At 40.6% G+C, this 19,284-nt stretch overlaps 2 protein-coding genes across 2 annotated transcripts in view; both read left to right on the forward strand.

Moving 5' to 3' along the window:
* Positions 1 to 15,945, forward strand: part of LOC121957558 (fibrocystin-L-like) — a 56,014-nt gene extending 40,069 nt beyond the window's left edge. Inside the window, exons 49-77 of the mRNA XM_042506188.1 lie at positions 83 to 1,112; positions 1,914 to 2,105; positions 2,274 to 2,425; positions 2,837 to 2,996; positions 3,493 to 3,664; positions 3,834 to 3,922; positions 4,090 to 4,253; positions 5,296 to 5,425; positions 5,956 to 6,074; positions 6,271 to 6,400; positions 6,644 to 6,817; positions 7,344 to 7,447; positions 7,791 to 7,914; positions 8,049 to 8,170; positions 8,266 to 8,356; positions 8,496 to 8,644; positions 8,828 to 8,950; positions 9,043 to 9,154; positions 9,367 to 9,483; positions 9,612 to 9,777; positions 10,095 to 10,327; positions 10,536 to 10,700; positions 11,304 to 11,461; positions 11,637 to 11,772; positions 12,430 to 12,774; positions 13,456 to 13,607; positions 13,730 to 13,876; positions 14,713 to 14,866; positions 15,308 to 15,945. Of these exons, the coding sequence (XP_042362122.1) occupies positions 83 to 1,112; positions 1,914 to 2,105; positions 2,274 to 2,425; positions 2,837 to 2,996; positions 3,493 to 3,664; positions 3,834 to 3,922; positions 4,090 to 4,253; positions 5,296 to 5,425; positions 5,956 to 6,074; positions 6,271 to 6,400; positions 6,644 to 6,817; positions 7,344 to 7,447; positions 7,791 to 7,914; positions 8,049 to 8,170; positions 8,266 to 8,356; positions 8,496 to 8,644; positions 8,828 to 8,950; positions 9,043 to 9,154; positions 9,367 to 9,483; positions 9,612 to 9,777; positions 10,095 to 10,327; positions 10,536 to 10,700; positions 11,304 to 11,461; positions 11,637 to 11,772; positions 12,430 to 12,774; positions 13,456 to 13,607; positions 13,730 to 13,876; positions 14,713 to 14,866; positions 15,308 to 15,534 (5,337 nt within the window). The 3' untranslated portion in view covers positions 15,535 to 15,945. The remainder of the gene's footprint in view (positions 1 to 82; positions 1,113 to 1,913; positions 2,106 to 2,273; positions 2,426 to 2,836; positions 2,997 to 3,492; positions 3,665 to 3,833; positions 3,923 to 4,089; positions 4,254 to 5,295; positions 5,426 to 5,955; positions 6,075 to 6,270; positions 6,401 to 6,643; positions 6,818 to 7,343; positions 7,448 to 7,790; positions 7,915 to 8,048; positions 8,171 to 8,265; positions 8,357 to 8,495; positions 8,645 to 8,827; positions 8,951 to 9,042; positions 9,155 to 9,366; positions 9,484 to 9,611; positions 9,778 to 10,094; positions 10,328 to 10,535; positions 10,701 to 11,303; positions 11,462 to 11,636; positions 11,773 to 12,429; positions 12,775 to 13,455; positions 13,608 to 13,729; positions 13,877 to 14,712; positions 14,867 to 15,307) is intronic.
* A 643-nt stretch (positions 15,946 to 16,588) lies between these two features.
* On the forward strand, positions 16,589 to 19,001 carry gdf6b (growth differentiation factor 6b). The gene is made up of 2 exons (XM_042507180.1): positions 16,589 to 16,934; positions 18,109 to 19,001. Exons 1-2 carry the CDS (start codon positions 16,589 to 16,591, stop codon positions 18,999 to 19,001), a joined length of 1,239 nt encoding a protein of 412 aa, XP_042363114.1.
* The last annotated feature ends 283 nt before the right edge of the window (positions 19,002 to 19,284 follow it).

The following is a 19,284-nucleotide window of genomic DNA, read 5'->3' on the forward strand; positions in this document are numbered from 1 at the left end:
AAAAAAGATTTTCTGATCTTACACCAATATGACCACTCATGCACTAAATTCAAATGGTGAACATGATGCTTTTACGCCACAGGTCTTCCACGCAGGACAGGCCTTCAGGCTGGGACGTTATCCCATCCACTGGCATCTGATGGGGGACATCAACTACAAGTCGTACGTGCGGGGTTGTGCTATCCATCAGACCTACAACAGGGCCGTAACCATCCACAACACCCACCGTCTGCTGGTGGAGCACAACGTCATCTACGACATCATGGGTGGCGCCTTCTTCATCGAGGACGGCATCGAGACGGAGAACATCCTGCAGTACAATCTGGCTGTGTTTGTCAAACAAAGCACCAGCCTGCTGAACGACGACGTCACTCCAGCCGCCTATTGGGTCACCAACCCAAACAACATCATCCGCCACAACGCCGCCGCCGGAGGCACCCACTTCGGCTTCTGGTACCGCATGCACCAGCATCCAGATGGCTCGTCCTTTAACCGAAACATCTGCCAGAAAAAGGTTCCCCTCGGTGAGTTTTACAACAACACCGTACACTCTCAGGGCTGGTTCGGCCTTTGGATCTTCCAAGACTTCTTCCCCATGAAGGACGGACGTTGCAACTCCAAAACACCCGAGCCTGCCGTCTTCCGAGCCCTCACCACCTGGAACTGTGAGAAAGGTGCTGAGTGGGTTAACGTGGGCGCCGTGCAGTTCCATGACTTCCTCATGGTCAACAATGAGAAAGCCGGTGTTGAAGCCAAGCGCATCCTGCAGTGGGCAGTAAGCGGCTTCGGAGAGGAAGGAGGGGCGACGGTGTCCAACAGCACCATCGTGGGCCACGTGGACGAACTCCAACTGGGAGAAGACTACTGCACACACCGAGGTGTCATCGCGCCATTGGACGATGGCATGAGTGTCATTAACACCAAGTTCATCAACTTCGACCGGAGCTCTTGTGCAGCCTTTGGGGTGGCCAAAATCGATGGGACGTGTATTGATCGTTGTGGTGGCTGGACGGTCAGGTGTAGTGGTATCAAGTACTTAAAAACAGCACACAAGGCCGCCTTCAGGTGGGAGCACGAGGTGCAGCTGGTGGACACTGACGGCTCCCTCACAGGTACTTTAGTCTCTTACTGTTGTTTTTTTTTAGGTATTGCACATATTTCTCACTTATTATGTTCAATCCATCTATCTTTTTTCAGGAAAAAGAGTTTTATTAAAGGATAAGTCAGGCATTATTCTGCATTTTTGTTATTGTCAACAAATATGTAGTGGGTTTACCCATTTTTGAAAAACCTGCACTAATTTCGGTTGGAAAATGGAATTAAACAGCCATGATAGACACAAGTAAATTTGATACCTACAAAACTAGCAAAGACCTTTGCGCTGCTTTGCTAAGGATTTTTAAAAAACTTGTTTTGAGTATTGTTGGTAGCTGGATGGTGTATGTGGGATTGAGTCAAAGTAAACTACAAACCTCATGTCTGTGGTAATGAAGGAACATGTCATACATGTCATAAAAAATTTGTTTTTAATAGTTTTTGGATGACAGTGGAAGTGGCTGAGATGATGAAAATATATCAGGCTGTGGTACACATACTTTAACTTAACTCCTTAACTTGGAGTTCATTTGTACTTATTTATTTGGCCATTGCTCCAGCTGGGGCCCTTTGTTGTATTGCATCTTATACCATGAACTTTCCATAAATGGAAAACTTGGTGGGTTTTTGTCTTTCATGATATTTTTTGAAGTATAAATATCACCCGATAATATAACCAGGAATATTAAGTGCCAGGCTGTAAAATTCACCATAAAACAGCATAGTTCAGGTTTAAAAATCAGGTTGTTGCAGCTCAGATGGGTTTGTCCCCCATCTCTGCATCCCACTAAACTCTGTGTCATCTGTTTGTTTTTAAGGAAACGTCGACTACAAAGTGGTTCCTCATAGCGAATTGCTGGACCCGGCTCACTGTTCACAGAGTGCTGAGTGGAGCGTGGGTTTCCCCGGCGCAGTGTGCGACAACACCGTCGACTTCCATCGTTTGGCGTGGAACAACCCATCGCCGACCTCTCTGAAGGCCAAGGACGTCATCTTAACCAACTCACATGGTATTAAAACGCTTAAAAATGTACAGCTTGTTGCTGGAGAAGCAGTAAAAAAGATCTCTGTAATACTGCAGGAACAAAAAGCATCAGATTTACTAAAATATTAACCTTATATATAGATTTATCTGTTATTTGTATTGCTCAATGTGTATTTTTAACCCTTTGTTACAGGCACCAGTGTGGTTCCCTATTTGAAGAAGAGGATGACTCATAAGTTCGGCTGGATGGCGATGCTGCCCTCTGGAAAAACGTACAACTGGTACTTTGACGACATGGATCACATCACCAACATCACTTACAGCGCAAAATTCTACGGCTTCAGGGTACGTTAAAAACCTTCATATGATCGAAGTACATAATGATAACCAATTCTGTCTCTCTCTTATTTCATTCACTTATTATATTCTTGCATTTATATTTAACACACTTTGTAATATCGATGCACATATTCACACAGTCTTCTTATATTTGTTATTTTTCTATGTATAAGTATATACTTTGCAAAGTATTGTAGCATTTTTTGCATACTTCTTATTTCATATCTTTATTCTCTTATAATTTCTCTGTGCCTATATATATATTTACAGTATAAGAACAACCCGGGATTAATAAAGTATTGTTAAAAAATATAAGCAAGTAATAGGCCAATACTTTATAAATGTACAACACATTTCAAACCAATTTTCTGCCTATTAACTGAATTTTTTTTTTTTTTGTACTCCCCCCTCACACAGTCGGATCAGTATGTGATCATCAACCACAACTTCACGCAGAGTCCGGACAGATTCCGTATCATCGATGAGAGGAACGGCTCGTCTGCGCCGCTGAGCTTCAGCGATAACGAGAACGGAGACTGGTACTTTGACGACAGCTCCAACAACCTCTACTACATGAGTACGACACACGTTAATATGGATGTGTTGATTTTAATGCTTATTTAAATGATTTATTAATTACTTCAGACTTTTATTATGTAAAAATGCCAAATCTGATTTTAGCTTCTTTATATTTTTCTCAGTGAGGTTTTTTATTGTTTGTTAGACAAAACAAGCTTATGATGGGCATTTTTTCACCTTTTTTTGTTTTACATTTTATAAACTAAAAGACAGATAAACTGAAAATCTTTGATGATTTTTGTTATTGTACTCATAGATTTGGCAGCATGACTGTTGGCTTCTATAACACAATCAGGGACTTTTAAGTGCACATTTTATTGTCTGTTTTTGGAGAAAAAAATTGCCATCACAAAGTATTCTGCTTTATATGGTACTTTTAAATCATAAACACTATCTGAAATTAGTAATAGTAATAGTTTGTCCTTTGGATTATTTAACTAATTTTGACATAAAAGAAATTCAAACATTTAATGAGTAATTTGTTGTGTCTGCAGTATCTGGGAAGACAAGTGCGCGCAGGCGTCGAAACAGCGTCGACCGCTCCACGGTGGACGTTCCAGTAAACTTCAGGGTCTTCCGCTGCTTCTACCCCGACTGCATCCCACCGACACCACCACCTCCAGCCACTCTCCCACCCTTACCCAGCCGCCGGCCCGACAACTTCATGTACGTTAAATCTCCTCTTCAACATGATATTCATGACCAGGAAGAAATTTACTCACTAGTCCAAAGTATTCAGCTCATTTAAGTTTTTTTATTTATTTTTTTATCAGTTTTGCATTTACAAAACAGAGATATATAATAAATGTCCTTTTTTGTGTGTGTTTCTCTGTAGTCGGTGGTCTAATGCCTCTTTCTGGAAAAGTTCAGCTGAAAATAACTTTACTGTACCAAAAGAAGGTGCTGATGTGGTCATCCCATCAGGTAACGTTTGACAGAAAACACAAAAAAATGAGAACAAAAAACAAACATATGGTTGAATTAACCAACCAAAGAAAATGACAACTAACACAGAAATGTTCATTACGCTGACAGTGTTGTTTTAGGACCAGATCTTGTCGTCGTAAACCGTCGTACTTGTCACATTACAGGTCAGTGGGTGGTTTTGGACAGCGACACTCCTCCCCTCAACAAGCTGACGGTCGTCGGAGTTCTTGAGATTCCGGACGACATGAAAAACTCGTCCTCCAGACCGGCTCGGGCTGCACCTGAATACAGCACCGTGGTGGTAGATGCTGTCTACATCTCCATCCAGGTCAGTGTCATCAGTAATCTGTCTCACTGCCTGATTTTCCAGATTATCACTCGAATAAATCTGTTTCATGCTGTAGTTGTAATTTTGAGTTTTACTTTCACTCTTAATGCTCATATGTGAGGAAGAGGCAGCCTTCCTCCAGTCTTTATTTTATAAGTTGAATTACTTAAAGGCTGTATGTAAAGAAAGCACAGGGACGTTTTCTCAGTTTCTCCATCACTTTAATGTCATTCATCAGTAGCACACTTTTGTTTCGTCACTTCACATCTTTCATAACAACATTATGTACAATATAGTGTATGAAATTTATTTGCCTAAATAAATCAGAGAAAAGCACAAGTTTCTCCACCAAATACATTTTTTAAACAAAAATAGCTCATCTTGCAGTAATATAAAGTGGCATCTTTACATTTACAGTATATTTGGAATATATTTCAGAAGGTGCCTGTCAACTTTTTAAAAAGTAATAAAAACTGTTTTTGTGTTAATAAATTTCAGTTTGTGTCCACCAGCAAGTGACAGCAGTAACAGTTAACAACGACTAACCAGAGAAACAGCACAGTGTCATCTGCGTAACGTTAAACTGTATCAATCATTGTGGAAGATGTTTTCAGACCTTTACTGAAGTAAAAGAAGGAATACTAGAGTGTAAAAAAAGGACATGGCTCACGGTTTGGGAAACTAATGAAACACTGCAAGTGTACATGAGGGTGAAAGCAAAAAAAGGCCCCTTGGTTTATAAAAGGTGGCATGGAAATAAAACTGATTCTATCAAAATGACAAATAATTGAAAGAATATGAAAGAGTCAATGAATAGTGGTAAACAAAATGATTGGCCAAAAGAAGAATAGAAACAAACAAAAAAACAGTATTTGCCTCCAGATTTTAGTGAAGTATAAGTATAAATTAACATAAAGCAGATAAACATAAGTAGTGTTAAAGTATCCCACAATTGTATTTTGTTACATTTCACCGTTGAAATCCATAGATAATGTAATTTAAAGGAGACAGAGTTTGTTTAATGAGGTGATGTTTGTTTCAGGGCGGCAGGCTGATCGCAGGCTGGGACGACGAGCCGTTCAGAGGTGAGCTGCACATCAAACTGAGAGGAAACCACCGCACGCCGGACTGGCCGCTGCCCAACGGACCCAACCAGGGATCCAAAGTCCTGGGTGAGAAACCAGCGTCGATATCAGCTTCACCTGAACTAATAAAATGGATATTTGCGGCAGTCACAGAAATATTCATGAACATTTGTATTGAATTTTTTCTATATTTTCTTTAGACAGAAAAAAAAAAAAATAAAGACAAACAGTTACGTTGGAAAAAAGAGGAAGAAAATGACCAAAATTACATTCCAGAAAAGAAGAAATAACACAACTAATAACTTAAACTCGACTACATCCTTCAAGATATCCTAAGTAAATCATGAAAATATATTTAATAATATTATTTATGATAAATCAGGGTCCATTTATATTTTTTAAAATGACAAATGAGGTTAGATCTTGAGACATGACATTCTCAGATTGTGTGATATTTGAATAAAATGCTGTTACTGTTATTCTCAATTGTTAATGTACAATTTATCACACACAATAAATGATGCCATAAAATAATAATCCCCAGTAGTTTAGACGGATGCTCTGTATGGCGTCACATGTTTGAGAAGTGACTCGGTGTGTGTTTTGTTGTGTCTCAGGTGTGTTTGGTACACTGGAGCTCTACGGACAACCTCTCAACGTTTACCACACCAAACTGGCTGCCACTGCGGACGCCGGATCCACCACTCTGACCCTGTCGAAGCCTGTCGACTGGCAGGTCAGCCGGCTTTTTATTACTTTTAACGCTGTGTTTGTTTGTTAAGTTATTATGTTCACCACATTTAGAGTAAAATGTATTAATATTATTGTTGCTGTTGTTGTTGTTGTTGTTGTTGTTGCTGTTGTTGTTATTGTTATTATTATTATATTATCATTTGTTTACATATCTGCTTGTGTGTTTGTTGTGTGTGCAGGTTGGAGGCGAAGTCGTCATCTCCACCTCCAGCTACAACACCTGGGAGACAGAAAAACGTGAGATCTCCGCAGTGTCCGCAGACGGCCGCGTCCTGACCCTGAGCCAGCCTTTGACCCACACTCACATTGGTGAGTTCAACACCTGTAAAAGTCTCTAGAGCTGATGTTTAGCGCAGTAATTTGTGACATTTACTAGATATTTATCTTATTGTCACATTATAAATATTTGTTTGTCTAGTTCGATCTGTTGGGTTCAGATATTTAATAGAAACTCAGACTGCTTTTATAGACGTGTAGTGTGTTGTTTGTATTTTTATTGCACCGCGCTGAAATGGGCTCACAGACTGACCTCTGTTCTGTGTGTCTCTTCAGGTGAGACTCACTCGGTCTCAGGGACGTCGTTCTCCTACACTCTGGCTGCTGATGTCGGTTATGTGACCAGAAACATTAAGATCATCGGTGTTGAATATCCAGAAATGATGCAGGAGTCGTTCGGAGCCAGACTCCTGGTGGCCACCTTCTCCCGGGACGGCATCGACTATAAAGGTACTGTTTTTTTTTAAATTTAGGTATAAAATGTGAAAAAATGTTGTATTCTTACAGAGCAGTATGTTGACTGTATGTATTGGTTTAATCAGCTGCAACTTGATAATTTAACATTAGTTTCAGACGTCTTAGGCCAGTTTAAAACTGCTGTTTTCCAAAAAGATTAAAATTAGGAACTTCTGCAGTTACATTTTCAGGAGGTTTGAGTTAGGTATGGTCCTTTTACAACCTTAAAACATCTTAGCATCTTAACTCGGCAAAAACTGAGGATCTTGCACTTTTTAAAGTCAAGAAAAGGTTAAACCAAATCTGTAAAACTACCATTTTTTTCCTTAATTCATTAATATGTAGTAGCTTTCATTCATCATCCACGCGCTTACTGATTATATTTATATTAATTTGTATTGTTCCGACAAAATGAAGTGAATAGATGTATATACTGTATATTCTGCCCCATTATGTTTTCTGCCTTCACTCTCACTCAAACACACCGAGCACCTCATTGTTTGGTGTTTTATTCCTAAAGGCAAAGCTCAGATCAGGAACGTGGAGTTTTTCCAATCCGGTCAGGAAGGCTGGATCGACAGCACTGACCCTCGTTACTCTGTGGCCTTCCTCAACCTGGGAGAGGTGCAGCAACACACACACACACACACACACACACACACACACACACACACACACAGACAAGTAATTGATTAGTCAGGATTTTAAACATATTAAACACGTTTGCATGATATTCTTTTCAGATTGGTTTTATAAGAAGTATCCAGCATATTGCAATATAGATGAAAATGGGGGGAAAAAGGCTCTCAAAAATAATGGATTTTTTAGTTATTATGCAGTTCAACTATAAAAAAAAATAATTTTAAGTATTTTAGTCAAGTAAAAGTATATATTTTTATATGAAAATAATTTTAAAATGTTGCATATTAAATTTCTAAAAATGACTGTTGTTTTTTTCTGTGGTTAGGAGGGTAGAGACACATATATTCAGGGCTGTGCGTTCCACAACGGCTTCTCTCCAGCTATCGGAGTCTTTGGGACGGAGGGACTGAACGTTGATGATAACGTCGTGCACCACACCGTGGGAGAAGGTAAACACTAAAGTGTTTTTATCAACGTGATTAAGACATGGTAGCAGACTATTCAAATTAAATGAGATCAGTGACTTTCCCCAGCACTGAACGAGAAACTCTTAAAAGTACTGAGTTTGTATCCCTTTGTGCAGCCATCAGAATTTGGGGCGACATGATAAAACTGCGGAGAAACCTGGTGATGATGTCACTGTGGCCGGGATCATATCAGGACAGAGAGGAGCCTTTCAACTACCTCTGGAGTGCCGCAATCGAGGTCCGTCCTCTAAAAATACAACATCAACAACTCACACTGAAAAAATCTGCTGCTGAATTTATGATCTTTGCTGTTTTTTGTTTTTGTTTCTTCAGGTCAATGAGGGGACGAATGTTGTGCTGCAGCATAACATCGTGGCAGGTTACGAGAGAGTCGCTTATCGCATCAATGGAGAACCATGTCCAGGTGACAAGTGACATTTTGTGTGTTTTCTAGTCGTCAGGTTACATTTCATCGGTTTCTACATAAAATCGTGAATGCTCACTAAGGAGAAAGAGGCAGAACAGAAGTCCTCAAAGATGTTTTGCCTCTGTGACGTCTGCAGGTCACGTTAACGAGAATGAGAGGTGGATCCATAACGAGGCTCACGGCGGTCTGTACGGAGTCTATCTGAACAGAGACGGTCTGCCCGGCTGCAGCCTCATCCAGGACTTCTTCGTCTGGAGGAGCTTTGACTACGGCATCTACTTCCAGGTTTCAACACTGAACTTCTTCCATTTCTGTGATTAATCCATCCACGAGGCAATGCTCTGACTTCGAACTGAGTTTTGGATTCTGGGGAAAATAAAGAAAAAGAGACACAAAATTAAGATTATCTGGATAATTAACAAGAAATGACTACAGATCCTCATCTTCCTCTTCCTCTCACCCTCACAGACCATCATGGATGTTATTGTTTCCAACGTGACCCTGGTCGACAACGGGATGGGCATCATGCCTCTCATCTTCGCTCCTCCTTCTCTCTCCCACGCGTTCGCCGATAAAACTGCACACGTTCAGGTGACTCATCGTTTTTATCACGTTATTTATGTAGCACTGACTTTCTTTTATTACTGACTGAATTCAAATTCTTCTTGTTCATCTTTTTCCAGAATTCATTGATTGTTGGCAGCAGCCCAAACTTCGACTGTTCAGCCACTTTGCCCAGCAACGACTTCAATGTGGAAATCACCGAAGGCCACCGAGCCCCGAGACCTCCGAAAGGTACAAACGGATATCCCCAAAACATGCAGCTCAGCCCAAAAGTAGTCCAAGAACTGGTCTCAAGACCACGAATACTGTACTTTGAAATTCTTAAACTGAGAAACTGGTATAAAGGGTTTGAACAGGCTTTAAAAGGTCTTGAAAATTTGTCAGAAACAGTTTTTAGAATAAGAAACTGAAAAATGACTTTGTGACTTTTTTTCTCTGTGCAGGCGGCAGATCTGGAATCTGTTGGCCGAATTTTGGATCTGAACAAAACAAGGCTCCAACTAAGCCACATCACATAAACAACAACTACAACGCCATCAAAGGACTGATGATCGTCAGGGGTGAGTTCAGGCTCTGAGGTTGGACTCGTGGCAGTGATGTTGTAACGTTTGCCGTTAAAAAACTCTCTTCACATTGATTTGAAGACAAACATATTCTTTATTCCTCATTCCTCTTGCTTCCTCTGCAGACACGACTTTTGTCAGTTTCAAAGACGTCTGCACCGGCGAGAGGAACATCATGTTCATGACTAACCCGCTCAACGAGGACCTGCAGCACCCTATACAGGTTTCCAGCATAACGATGATCGACAGCACAGAGGACGACAGAGTCTTCATCCACAGGCCTGATGTCAGGTCAGTCATTGTACAAAAAAATGGAGAAACAAATTATACACCTGGATACTCCTCTGAGTTAGGTTTGCACTAGGCAGCTAAACCAAGCCAAATTTAAGAAAAGATAATCCCATCCCATCTTCCCAAAGTACAGGATATTTGCATTGTTCCAGCAGCAAAGGGTTTGTTGTAAAAGAAGTATCGGCAAAAAAGAACAAACAAAAGCAAAAGATAATGATAAACATTTCAAAAAAGCAAAAATGTGAGATTTTTTTACATGAATATATGAACTTTTAAAAATCAGTATAACATCAAAATTAATGTCTTTTGTTGTTCAGCAAAGCGAACCCATCCGACTGTGTGGACATGGACTGCGACGGAAAGAAGAAAACCATGCTGAGAGATCAGGATGGTTCGATGCTGGGTTCAGTGGGAACTGTGGTGCCCCAGTCTGAGTTTGAGTGGGATGGTGATTCCAGGAGGGGGCTGGGCGACTACCGCATCCCGAAAGTCATGCTCACTTTCCTCAACGGCAGCCGCATCCCCGTGAACCAGGTCGCTCCGCACAAAGGTAAGTAGAGGAGAAAATGTCACTAAGAATGAAAATCAGATTATGGAGTAAAGTTTATTGGTTTAATTTTGTGTTTGGAGTCCCTGCAGAGTCTAAAGTTTTGTTGCTAAATATCAGAGACAGTAGAAGAAGAAACATTAAACCTCTGCGTCTGTATCAGAAAATAAACACATTTTCCAAAATGCTGCGTTGCTTCTTTTGTCCTCAGGTGTGATCAGAAAGGACTGCACGTACATGGGTTCCTGGCAGAGCTACAAGTGTTTCGGGTTGAACTACAGGATGCTGGTGATCGAGAGTCTCGACGCGGACACAGAGACCAGACGTCTGTCCCCGGTTGCTGTGCTCGGAGACGGCTTTGTGGATCTGATCAACGGTTAGACGATTCCTACTGTTCTGACATAACTAAAACCCAGAAAATCAATCAATACAAAAAAAGAGAGAATGGATTTATTTCCAGAAGAAAAACAAATCTGAGATTTGTCTCGCATCCTAGGACATCAAGTTTCACATAAATACAAAAAATATTAAAACAACAAAATCATAAAATAAATGCTACAAATCACAACAAAATTTACAAAAAGTGTATGCAGTGCAACATATTACTCATTAAAATTTACATTCATTATTCAACCCAGGCTGCTCAAAAGATTTAATAGATCAACAGACTGATGAATAAAAATGAATAAAATCTCCCAACCTCTGCAGTCGAGCCTGTACATTTCTAAATCTTCTGCGTTATAGCAGGAGCTGATATTCCTTAAATAACATGTGAGAACAGTCAAACGTAATATTACCAGCAACTCAACATTATTTTAGTGTATGCTGTTTAGAAACTGACCAACGCACTTGACCCACAATCTTTGAGTAAATACGCCTCAGTTCAGCCAGTTTCGCTTTAAGCTGAACGGAGAGAAAACGGCTCTGATTCCATCGCTGCGTAACACGCTTTAATCCAGCTGTGCGTCTCTGCGTGCAGGTCCTCAGGATCACGGCTGGTGTGCGGGCTACACCTGCCAGAAGAGAGTGTCGCTCTTCCACAGCATCGTGGCCACCGGTCACTACTTTGACGTGTACTTCACGAGCGTCAGCCCGCAGAAACTTCGCCTCATGATGCTCAACTCTGATCCGTCTGAGGTGGGTGCACATCACGGAGAACACTAAACATGATAATCTGCAACATTAACAGCTTCATTTCACATTTTCTGTTTAATTCCAAAAATGTTTTTCACTTAGATGTGACTCCTTGACTTAAACATATGTATCTTCAGTTATTGGGAGTTTTTCAGTTTTTGTTTTTTAATGTGTGCAGAGCGTCGTGGTGTCAGTTTTCTACTCAAAGCCGCAGCGGTATGATGTGTACGTTGACAACAATCTGGTTGCTCCAACAAACGCTGATTGGAACGCCGACAAGACCGACTACACCCTGATGAAGCCCTCCTATGAAGGTACTCTGCTTTACACAAGCAGATAACGCCTACAGTATTTTTTAACCCCTTGATACTTGAGCAAATTGGCTTGATTTCTTTCAAAAACATAAGAGGATGAGAAGAAACTGAACAAAAAAAGTAACTAGAAACTAGTAAAGAAAATTGCATATAAAATGATAATAATTTTTTTTTTTCTTCCCATAACATGATTTTAAAAATAATTAAGAGAATTATAAATATAATTTTCTGGACATTTTTCCCTCTTTTTAAAAATATTTTGTATTTTTCAACATATTCAAACAAGGCACTCACAAACTGACAGCACAAAAAAACAATTTAAATTATGAATAACTCAAAAATAAATTAACAGACAATAAAATTAAATTTTATGTAACAATTTTTTCCCTATTTTTTGACTCATTTTTTCAGTTTGCAGGTTATTTCCTGCCACCTTGCTCATTAAACATTTACTGCAGTTTCCCTTTAATATTTATTTGTGAGATAAGGGAGTACTTGAGAATAGTTGTTTTGTCAATTTATGGTTTTAATATTTAATTGAAAAATATAACAAACAAAGAACCATAAAGAGAAGTATTTGGTAAAACAGAAAATGGAGTGTCAAATTAGCAAATTAATTCAGCAGTCATATTTTATGTTTTTCCTTTATCCCTTCAGGTCAATACGTCCCCAAACTGAACGCCACTGCGGGCACCAATTTCTTCGACCAGGACTACAAGATGCTGAAGGTGTTGGTGAGAGGCTCTCAGCCGGTGGAGGTCCGAACCGCCCCGGTTCTCATCCTCGCGTTCGACCTGCCCGCCATGACTGAGGACGAGTTCTTCGGAGACAGCCTGATTCAGAACCTCGCTACGTTCCTGAAAGTCCCCGCAAATATGATCCGAATCACCAACATCATCCGGGGGGATGGAGGCGCACGGCGCAGGAAGAGATCCACGGGCCTGAAGGTGGAGGTAGAGATCAAGAAACCTCCAGTGCAGCAAACCACCAACACCACCAACGGTGAGTCGGACGGTCTCGTTTCTGAGCTGATGGTTGCGTTTTAATTGAATTTGTAGAGATTTAAAGAGACAGTTTTCGTGTACCTGTAGTGCTGTTTATCACTGTAGATTGTTCTGGTGTGAGCTGTCGAGTGTTGGAGATATCAGCCGTGGAAATATCTGCCTTCTCTTCATTTAAATGGCACTCGGCTTGTTGTGCTCAAAGTGTCAAAAAAATACATTTGAAAAAGTCAACAGCAATGTCTCTTTCCAGAAATCATGGCCTGATTACTCAAGATAATCCACAGACCTTGTTGTAAGCAGGTCATGGAATTTCACAATCACATTTTCCAGGCCTGGAAAAGTCATTGAATCAGTAAAAAAGCAGTAATGAAACAGTTATGGTTTTGGATAACCTTCCACAGGATGCCATAACATCAAATTTATTGACATAACGTAGCTCTGATATGCATCAGTTAGCCTGTAACTGAAAATACAGTTACGGGCTAGCAGGGCAAGAAAAAAATATTATGGATCTTGAAAAGTCATTGAAAAGTCTTGAAATTTTGTCCATGAAAATGTGTGGGAACACTGTGTAGTGCAATGTCATGATTTTTCAGTGAACTGACTTTAAATGTCTAATATTTGAACATTTGCCCATAAATTCAGATTTTTGTAAAATCTGTCCCCTTTGTCCTCACAGACGAGGAGGACTTTGAGTTGCTGAAGAACATCGCCGATGATCTGGGACAAGCAGCAGTTTCCGGAAACCTTAGTCAGTCCATCGGCTTCAACGTCTCCTCGATGGGCATCATCCCTCCTCCTCCTCCATCGTCTGACCCCGACTGGAAAGATGTGAGCGTCGACGCTTAATCTCTTTTTTTAATAATTGGTTTTATGAAACCAATCTTATGATTATGTATCAGTTTTACATTTGGACTCACTGGTTTCATGCTTTTCTTGCTTTTAAATCTCAGGAGGCCGAAGAAGAAGTAACAAGAGAGGAGCCGAAGGTGAGCTACATGAGCAGCGTGAGCAGCCTGCTGCTGATGGAGGAGCCGATCGTCGGGGAGTTTGTGGGTCCTCTGTACCAGCAGCCCAGTCTCAAGGCTGTGGATGAGCAGGTGAGGCAGCGGCTACAGCTGCATGCACACATCCTCTATTATTCTTAGTAAGACAATATTCTGAGTTTGATGCGGGTGATATAAACAGCATATTCTGTATGAAAATTCCAAATTAAGAGTCCATTTTTCTGCATTTTTGTTTAATCTTTTCCAGCTCAGCTCCTACAATTCATACTGTTAAGTCCAAAATAATCTGCCATTGAATCCCATTCAAACTGCAAATTTTTGATCCTGCATCCATCAAAGCATAAAAACATGCATTGTTTTATATCTGGGTGTCATTCTGGGCTTTTTGCCTCAGAATTTGTCGTTTTTACCATATGTGGCATATGGAGAAAATACATGTTATTTCCACTGGGTGTACTGTCACAATAAATGTTCATGCTAAGCATTAACAGATCCCAGGCTGTGATAATCAAAACAAATCTGTTTTGCATGTAGTGCATTAAAAATAATTCATTTTTTAATGTTTTTTCATCTTAAAACATAGTGGCATCATGAAAAAAAAACTGGCATTTAAAGGGTTAAAATTCTGCAAATTAATGAATCTTTGATATTTAAAATTAGGACTGACGTTGGTAAAAAATAATAAGAATAATAATAATAATAATTGAAAATAAAAATATTAAGGTAAATATTTGTGTAGCCTGGTTTTGAAAATCACAGTGAGTATTTATACACTGTACAAATAATAATGTATAAAATGAATCAAGCTTGATTTTGAAAAGCTCGTTTTGTGCACAGAGCAACGCGAGTGTGTGTAATATTAAACACATTTGATACTAATGTTGGAGTAGTTTCTGTCTGTAAACACTGATCTGTGCTGTTGTCTGCAGGGTAACTGCGTCTCTGTGGGAGTGACGTCGCTCGCTGTAACAGCCAGCCTGAAGGACTCCAGTGGGAACGATGTGGGCGGACTGGAAGGAAACACCACCATCCTGTTCAGCACCTGCTGGGCGAACTTCACAGACCTGTCCATTCAGGACAGCGGTACGTCTGCGTCACCTTTTTTAAAATCAATCAGTACTTATAAACTGTGGTATTCTTGCAAGTCAAGACACGAAGGTAAAAAAATTAATTAATAAATATCACCATAAAACTTCCCCATTTAGTGATTTTTTTTTCAATTTTATGTTGAAATATACAATTATGGTATTATCTAATAAAACATCTGAACAAAGATAAACACCTCAATGTGAAAATTGGACCATTTTTTTGTACACCAGTTTGAAATAAGACGTAATGGAAGCAAAAAAAATGACTGGTGCATGAAAACATTATATTTTCACCTGGTTTCTTTCACTTCTTTCACTTTAAGGATATCTCCAAAACAGTATTTATAAAAAGAAAAATGTCACAGAAGTGCTGGGACATTAAGAAAAAAGCATGCAGCACGAAACACCACAATACTGACTCTTCCTCTCCCTGCAGGTGCAAACATGACCATGGTCTTCACTCTGAACGAGTGGAGCGCCAAGTCACGAAAATTCTCCGTCAAAAACCTCCCAACCACCCAGAGCCCGACCACAGACGGCCCAAAGACCACCACAGACGACAGCATCTTCAGCTCCAGCGCCGCCGTCACCGCCGGCAGTCTGTGTCTGGTCAGCGTCATCTACGCTGTGGCCTGCTGCTCCGACGGCGTCCCCATATGTTAAATCTTTGACGTTCAGAGTTTTATGAAGGATACTTCAACAAATATTCACTTTAACTTAACACAAACAAGCAAATGTAATCCTTCATTATATCATGCACATGGCTTTTTTGTTTTTTTCCTTTTTTTGTGTTTTTTTTTTTTTTTTTTTAATTATTGGGATGTGGTTAAAATGTCTCAACACTCATAAACCAAAGTTTAAATCCAAAGCACCCACTCTCTTCTACTGCTCTGTTTTCTTTTTGAGGTCTTTTTTATATTATGTGTGAATGTTTATAACAACACTTCAGGTGTAAGATCCATAAAGATTTTCTATTTTAAAACAGGTGCAATAGGTGTTTAACTTGAATCTGTCACTAGATGAAGGATGTTATATTCTCTTTTCAATAAATTCTATTTTTCATTGATGAAAACATTTTTATTGCATCTGTGTTTTTATTCATCAATCAATAACAGTTGATTGTGCAGACTCTGTCCATGGTGCTGAAGGACGCGGATTGGTTGAACGTTTCCTCTTTTTTGCAGCAGCAGATGTGTTTGCGCATCACTAGAGGGCGGGAGACTCCGTGGTAAATCCTAAAACCAAAACGCACTGAGGCGCTGCTGCAGTAACATTGAAAGTTTTGCTTGAACAGAAAGAAACTTATAAAACTGAGAAAAGAAAAAAAAACTACAAATGTTGAGCCATTTTGAACAAGCAGGTTTTGTGTTTGAAACTAAAATGCGTAAAAGCACCAGAAGCTAAGGATCATCCTTTCAGCGCACATCTGCCTCCTCAGGAGGGAGGTGACAGCCGACAGAGGAACAATTAGTTTTACAGCCTTAATTTGCGCCCTCTATTTAGCCTTAACGATAACAGTACAATGTGGGCGTGTTCTCGTCCCCCCTTTTTCTCTAACTTTTGCACCGCCTGTCCTCCGGAGCTGTGCGCACTTTGCGGAGCAGCCACTTGCTGCAGAGTGGATGCAGAGTTCAGCTCCGGCTTTGCCCGTGGTCCCCTCCACCGCCCCGGCGGCCACCGCTCAGCCTCCGGCTCTGATCCAGGGCGAGAGCAGAGGATGGATCTCTATCACTTTGCTTTCCTCTGCGGCGCTCTCGTGTTTATTTTGGAAATCCCCTGTTTTCACTCTCTTGCCATCTTCCCTCCAGCTGCGCCGAAGAGCAGCAAGGTGACGAGGATTTTTGATGGACAAGAAGTTTCCAAGTTTTTTAAGGAGTTTTACGCGCCGCCATCCATCGACAGAAGCAATAAAGCGACATCTAAAGACTCAGTGGAGCCTCATGACTACATGCTGTCTATTTACAAGACCTTCTCCACGGCGGAGAGACTGGGACTCAACGCCAGTTTCTTTCGCTCCTCAAAAGCTGCCAACACTATTGCAAGTTTTGTGGATCATGGAGAAGGTATGAGGAGCTGTACTGTGTGTATGTGCGCGTACATGTGTGTGTGCCTGCAGGTAGGACTGATTTAACAGCCATGACTCATACTTTGTCTCCCAGATTAACTCAGTGCAGACAGTAGTGGGATTTTTCCTGTCAGATTCCTCATCTGTGCACTGTAAAATGTTAAGTAAAAGTAAAAAAAAAAAAAAAAAACCATAGGAAACTTTTCGTGAAAAAGGTAAGTATTTATAACTATTAGTCTTAAGTTATGTTTTATATCCAGCTGTACTTAAAATTTGTTTCAACTTAAAAATAACAAATGAAATTAACTTGTTCTTTCTTAGTCTGACTTAATTAAACAGCTGTTTTGTAGAATTTAGGTAACCGATTGCCTTCAGTCACTGGTTCCAAACTGGTTCAGCTGCTGGGTCCAGATTTCTCCTCAGCCATTAGTTCAAGGTCCACACATTAAATTACCACATATTCAATTTTATCTGAGGAAATGTCAATAACAATGAAATAAAACATATTGCAAGAATAAAGGGCAAGTTGTTAAAACCGTGGGCATTTCTAGGATTTGAGCACATTGGGGGAGAAAAAATCCCAAATATTTAAATAAAACATGGCCTCCAAACCCCTTGACATGTTTTCTTTTAAATTAGATTTTATATATTTTTATTTAAAAATTTTGGTGACTAATTTTTATTTAAAAATTTTTGGTGATTTTTTGTTTGTTTGTTTGTTTGTTTTTTAATTGGGGATCTTCTTTTTCTCTAAAATGTGTGAATTCAGTAATTTTTTTTTTTTTTTTTTTTTGCTTTTTTTGTTTCAATTTTTAAAGAAAACATGCCTTCCAAAATCTGGGCCCACCAAAATAAAAAAAATCCCCCAAAATGACACAATTTATCACAGCCAGAAACTGTAAAAATAGAAATTATCATTGGATTTTCACATTTCTGACAAGTTGTCATTGTTATGTGAAAACTTCACATTATTAAGTAAATGAACAAATATTTAAGTCAGTTTATTAATGATATATGAAGTATATGTCTGTGTTACTTAGGTAAATTCTTTACATGTACTCTTTTCTCCAAGATTTTGTGAAGTAAAATCAGCTTGTCAGATTTTACAGTGTGGTATGTACATCATCCCCGCGAGAATGCATCTGACCCTGCTGTTTTAATGCTTTCCACAGATGACCTCCCACTCTCCCCTCTGAGGAGACAGCAGTATCTGTTCGACGTCTCAACGCTCTCCAAAAAGGCGGAGGTGCTGGGAGCCGAGCTCAGAATATACACCAAAGCGTCTGGGAATTTCAGGATATCGGAAACAGAGCCCGTGGACATCCAGCTCCTCTCCTGCCACGACCAGCAGCTGCTCGACTCCAAAACACTGGACCTGCAGGATTCCCAGGGGCCCAAGTGGGAGGTGTTGGACGTGTGGGAAATATTCAAAGAGCAGCATCACCAGAGCCAGGGGAAGCACTTCTGCCTGGAGCTCAGGGGCATGCTGGACAACCCGGAGAGGGAGCTGGACCTGCACCTCCTGGGCCTGCACCGGCACGGCAGGCCTCAGCAGAAGAAGGCCATCTTGGTGGTGTTCACCAGGTCCAAGAAGAGGCAGACGCTCTTCAGCGAGAGGAGAGAGGGGAGAGCGTTGCTGGGTCTGGAAAGAAAGGTCAAAGAAAGGGGCCCTGGTGCCAAAACCAGCAGGAGGAGGAGGACGGCTGCGTCCAAAACGCGCCACGGGAAGAGACATGGCAAGAAGTCCAAATCCAGGTGCAGCAAGAAGCCGCTGCACGTCAACTTCAGAGATCTTGGCTGGGACGACTGGATCATCGCCCCGCTGGATTATGAAGCGTACCACTGCGAGGGGGTGTGCGACTTCCCCCTGCGCTCCCACCTCGAGCCCACCAACCACGCCATCATCCAGACTCTGATGAATTCGATGAACCCCAGCAACATGCCCCCCAGCTGCTGCGCCCCGTCCAAACTCAGCCCCATCAGCATCCTCTACATCGACTCAGGAAACAATGTGGTCTACAAACAGTACGAGGACATGGTGGTGGAGTCTTGTGGCTGCAGGTAGTGGATCCGACCTCACTATGACCTCGTCTGATTTGTGGGAATCGAACAGCATTACAGTCTGTGGTGACGAGGCTGCAGCTGAACCAAGGAAAGATGGAGACTTAAAAACTTAGTGATGCATTTTCTAACCATGCACCTACCAAGGTCATGTTTAATACCTCATTTTTTCAGTATGTTGACTGCATATTCATGGATATATGAGAGATAAACTTGTTAAACTTTATATAATCTGTGTCACCAAATCAACAAAAGGTTTTAAAGAAGAGTTCAACATTTGGCATTAT

This window comes from Plectropomus leopardus, chromosome 18 (genome assembly GCF_008729295.1).
Source record: "Plectropomus leopardus isolate mb chromosome 18, YSFRI_Pleo_2.0, whole genome shotgun sequence".
In the NCBI taxonomy this organism is placed as follows: domain Eukaryota; kingdom Metazoa; phylum Chordata; class Actinopteri; order Perciformes; family Serranidae; genus Plectropomus; species Plectropomus leopardus.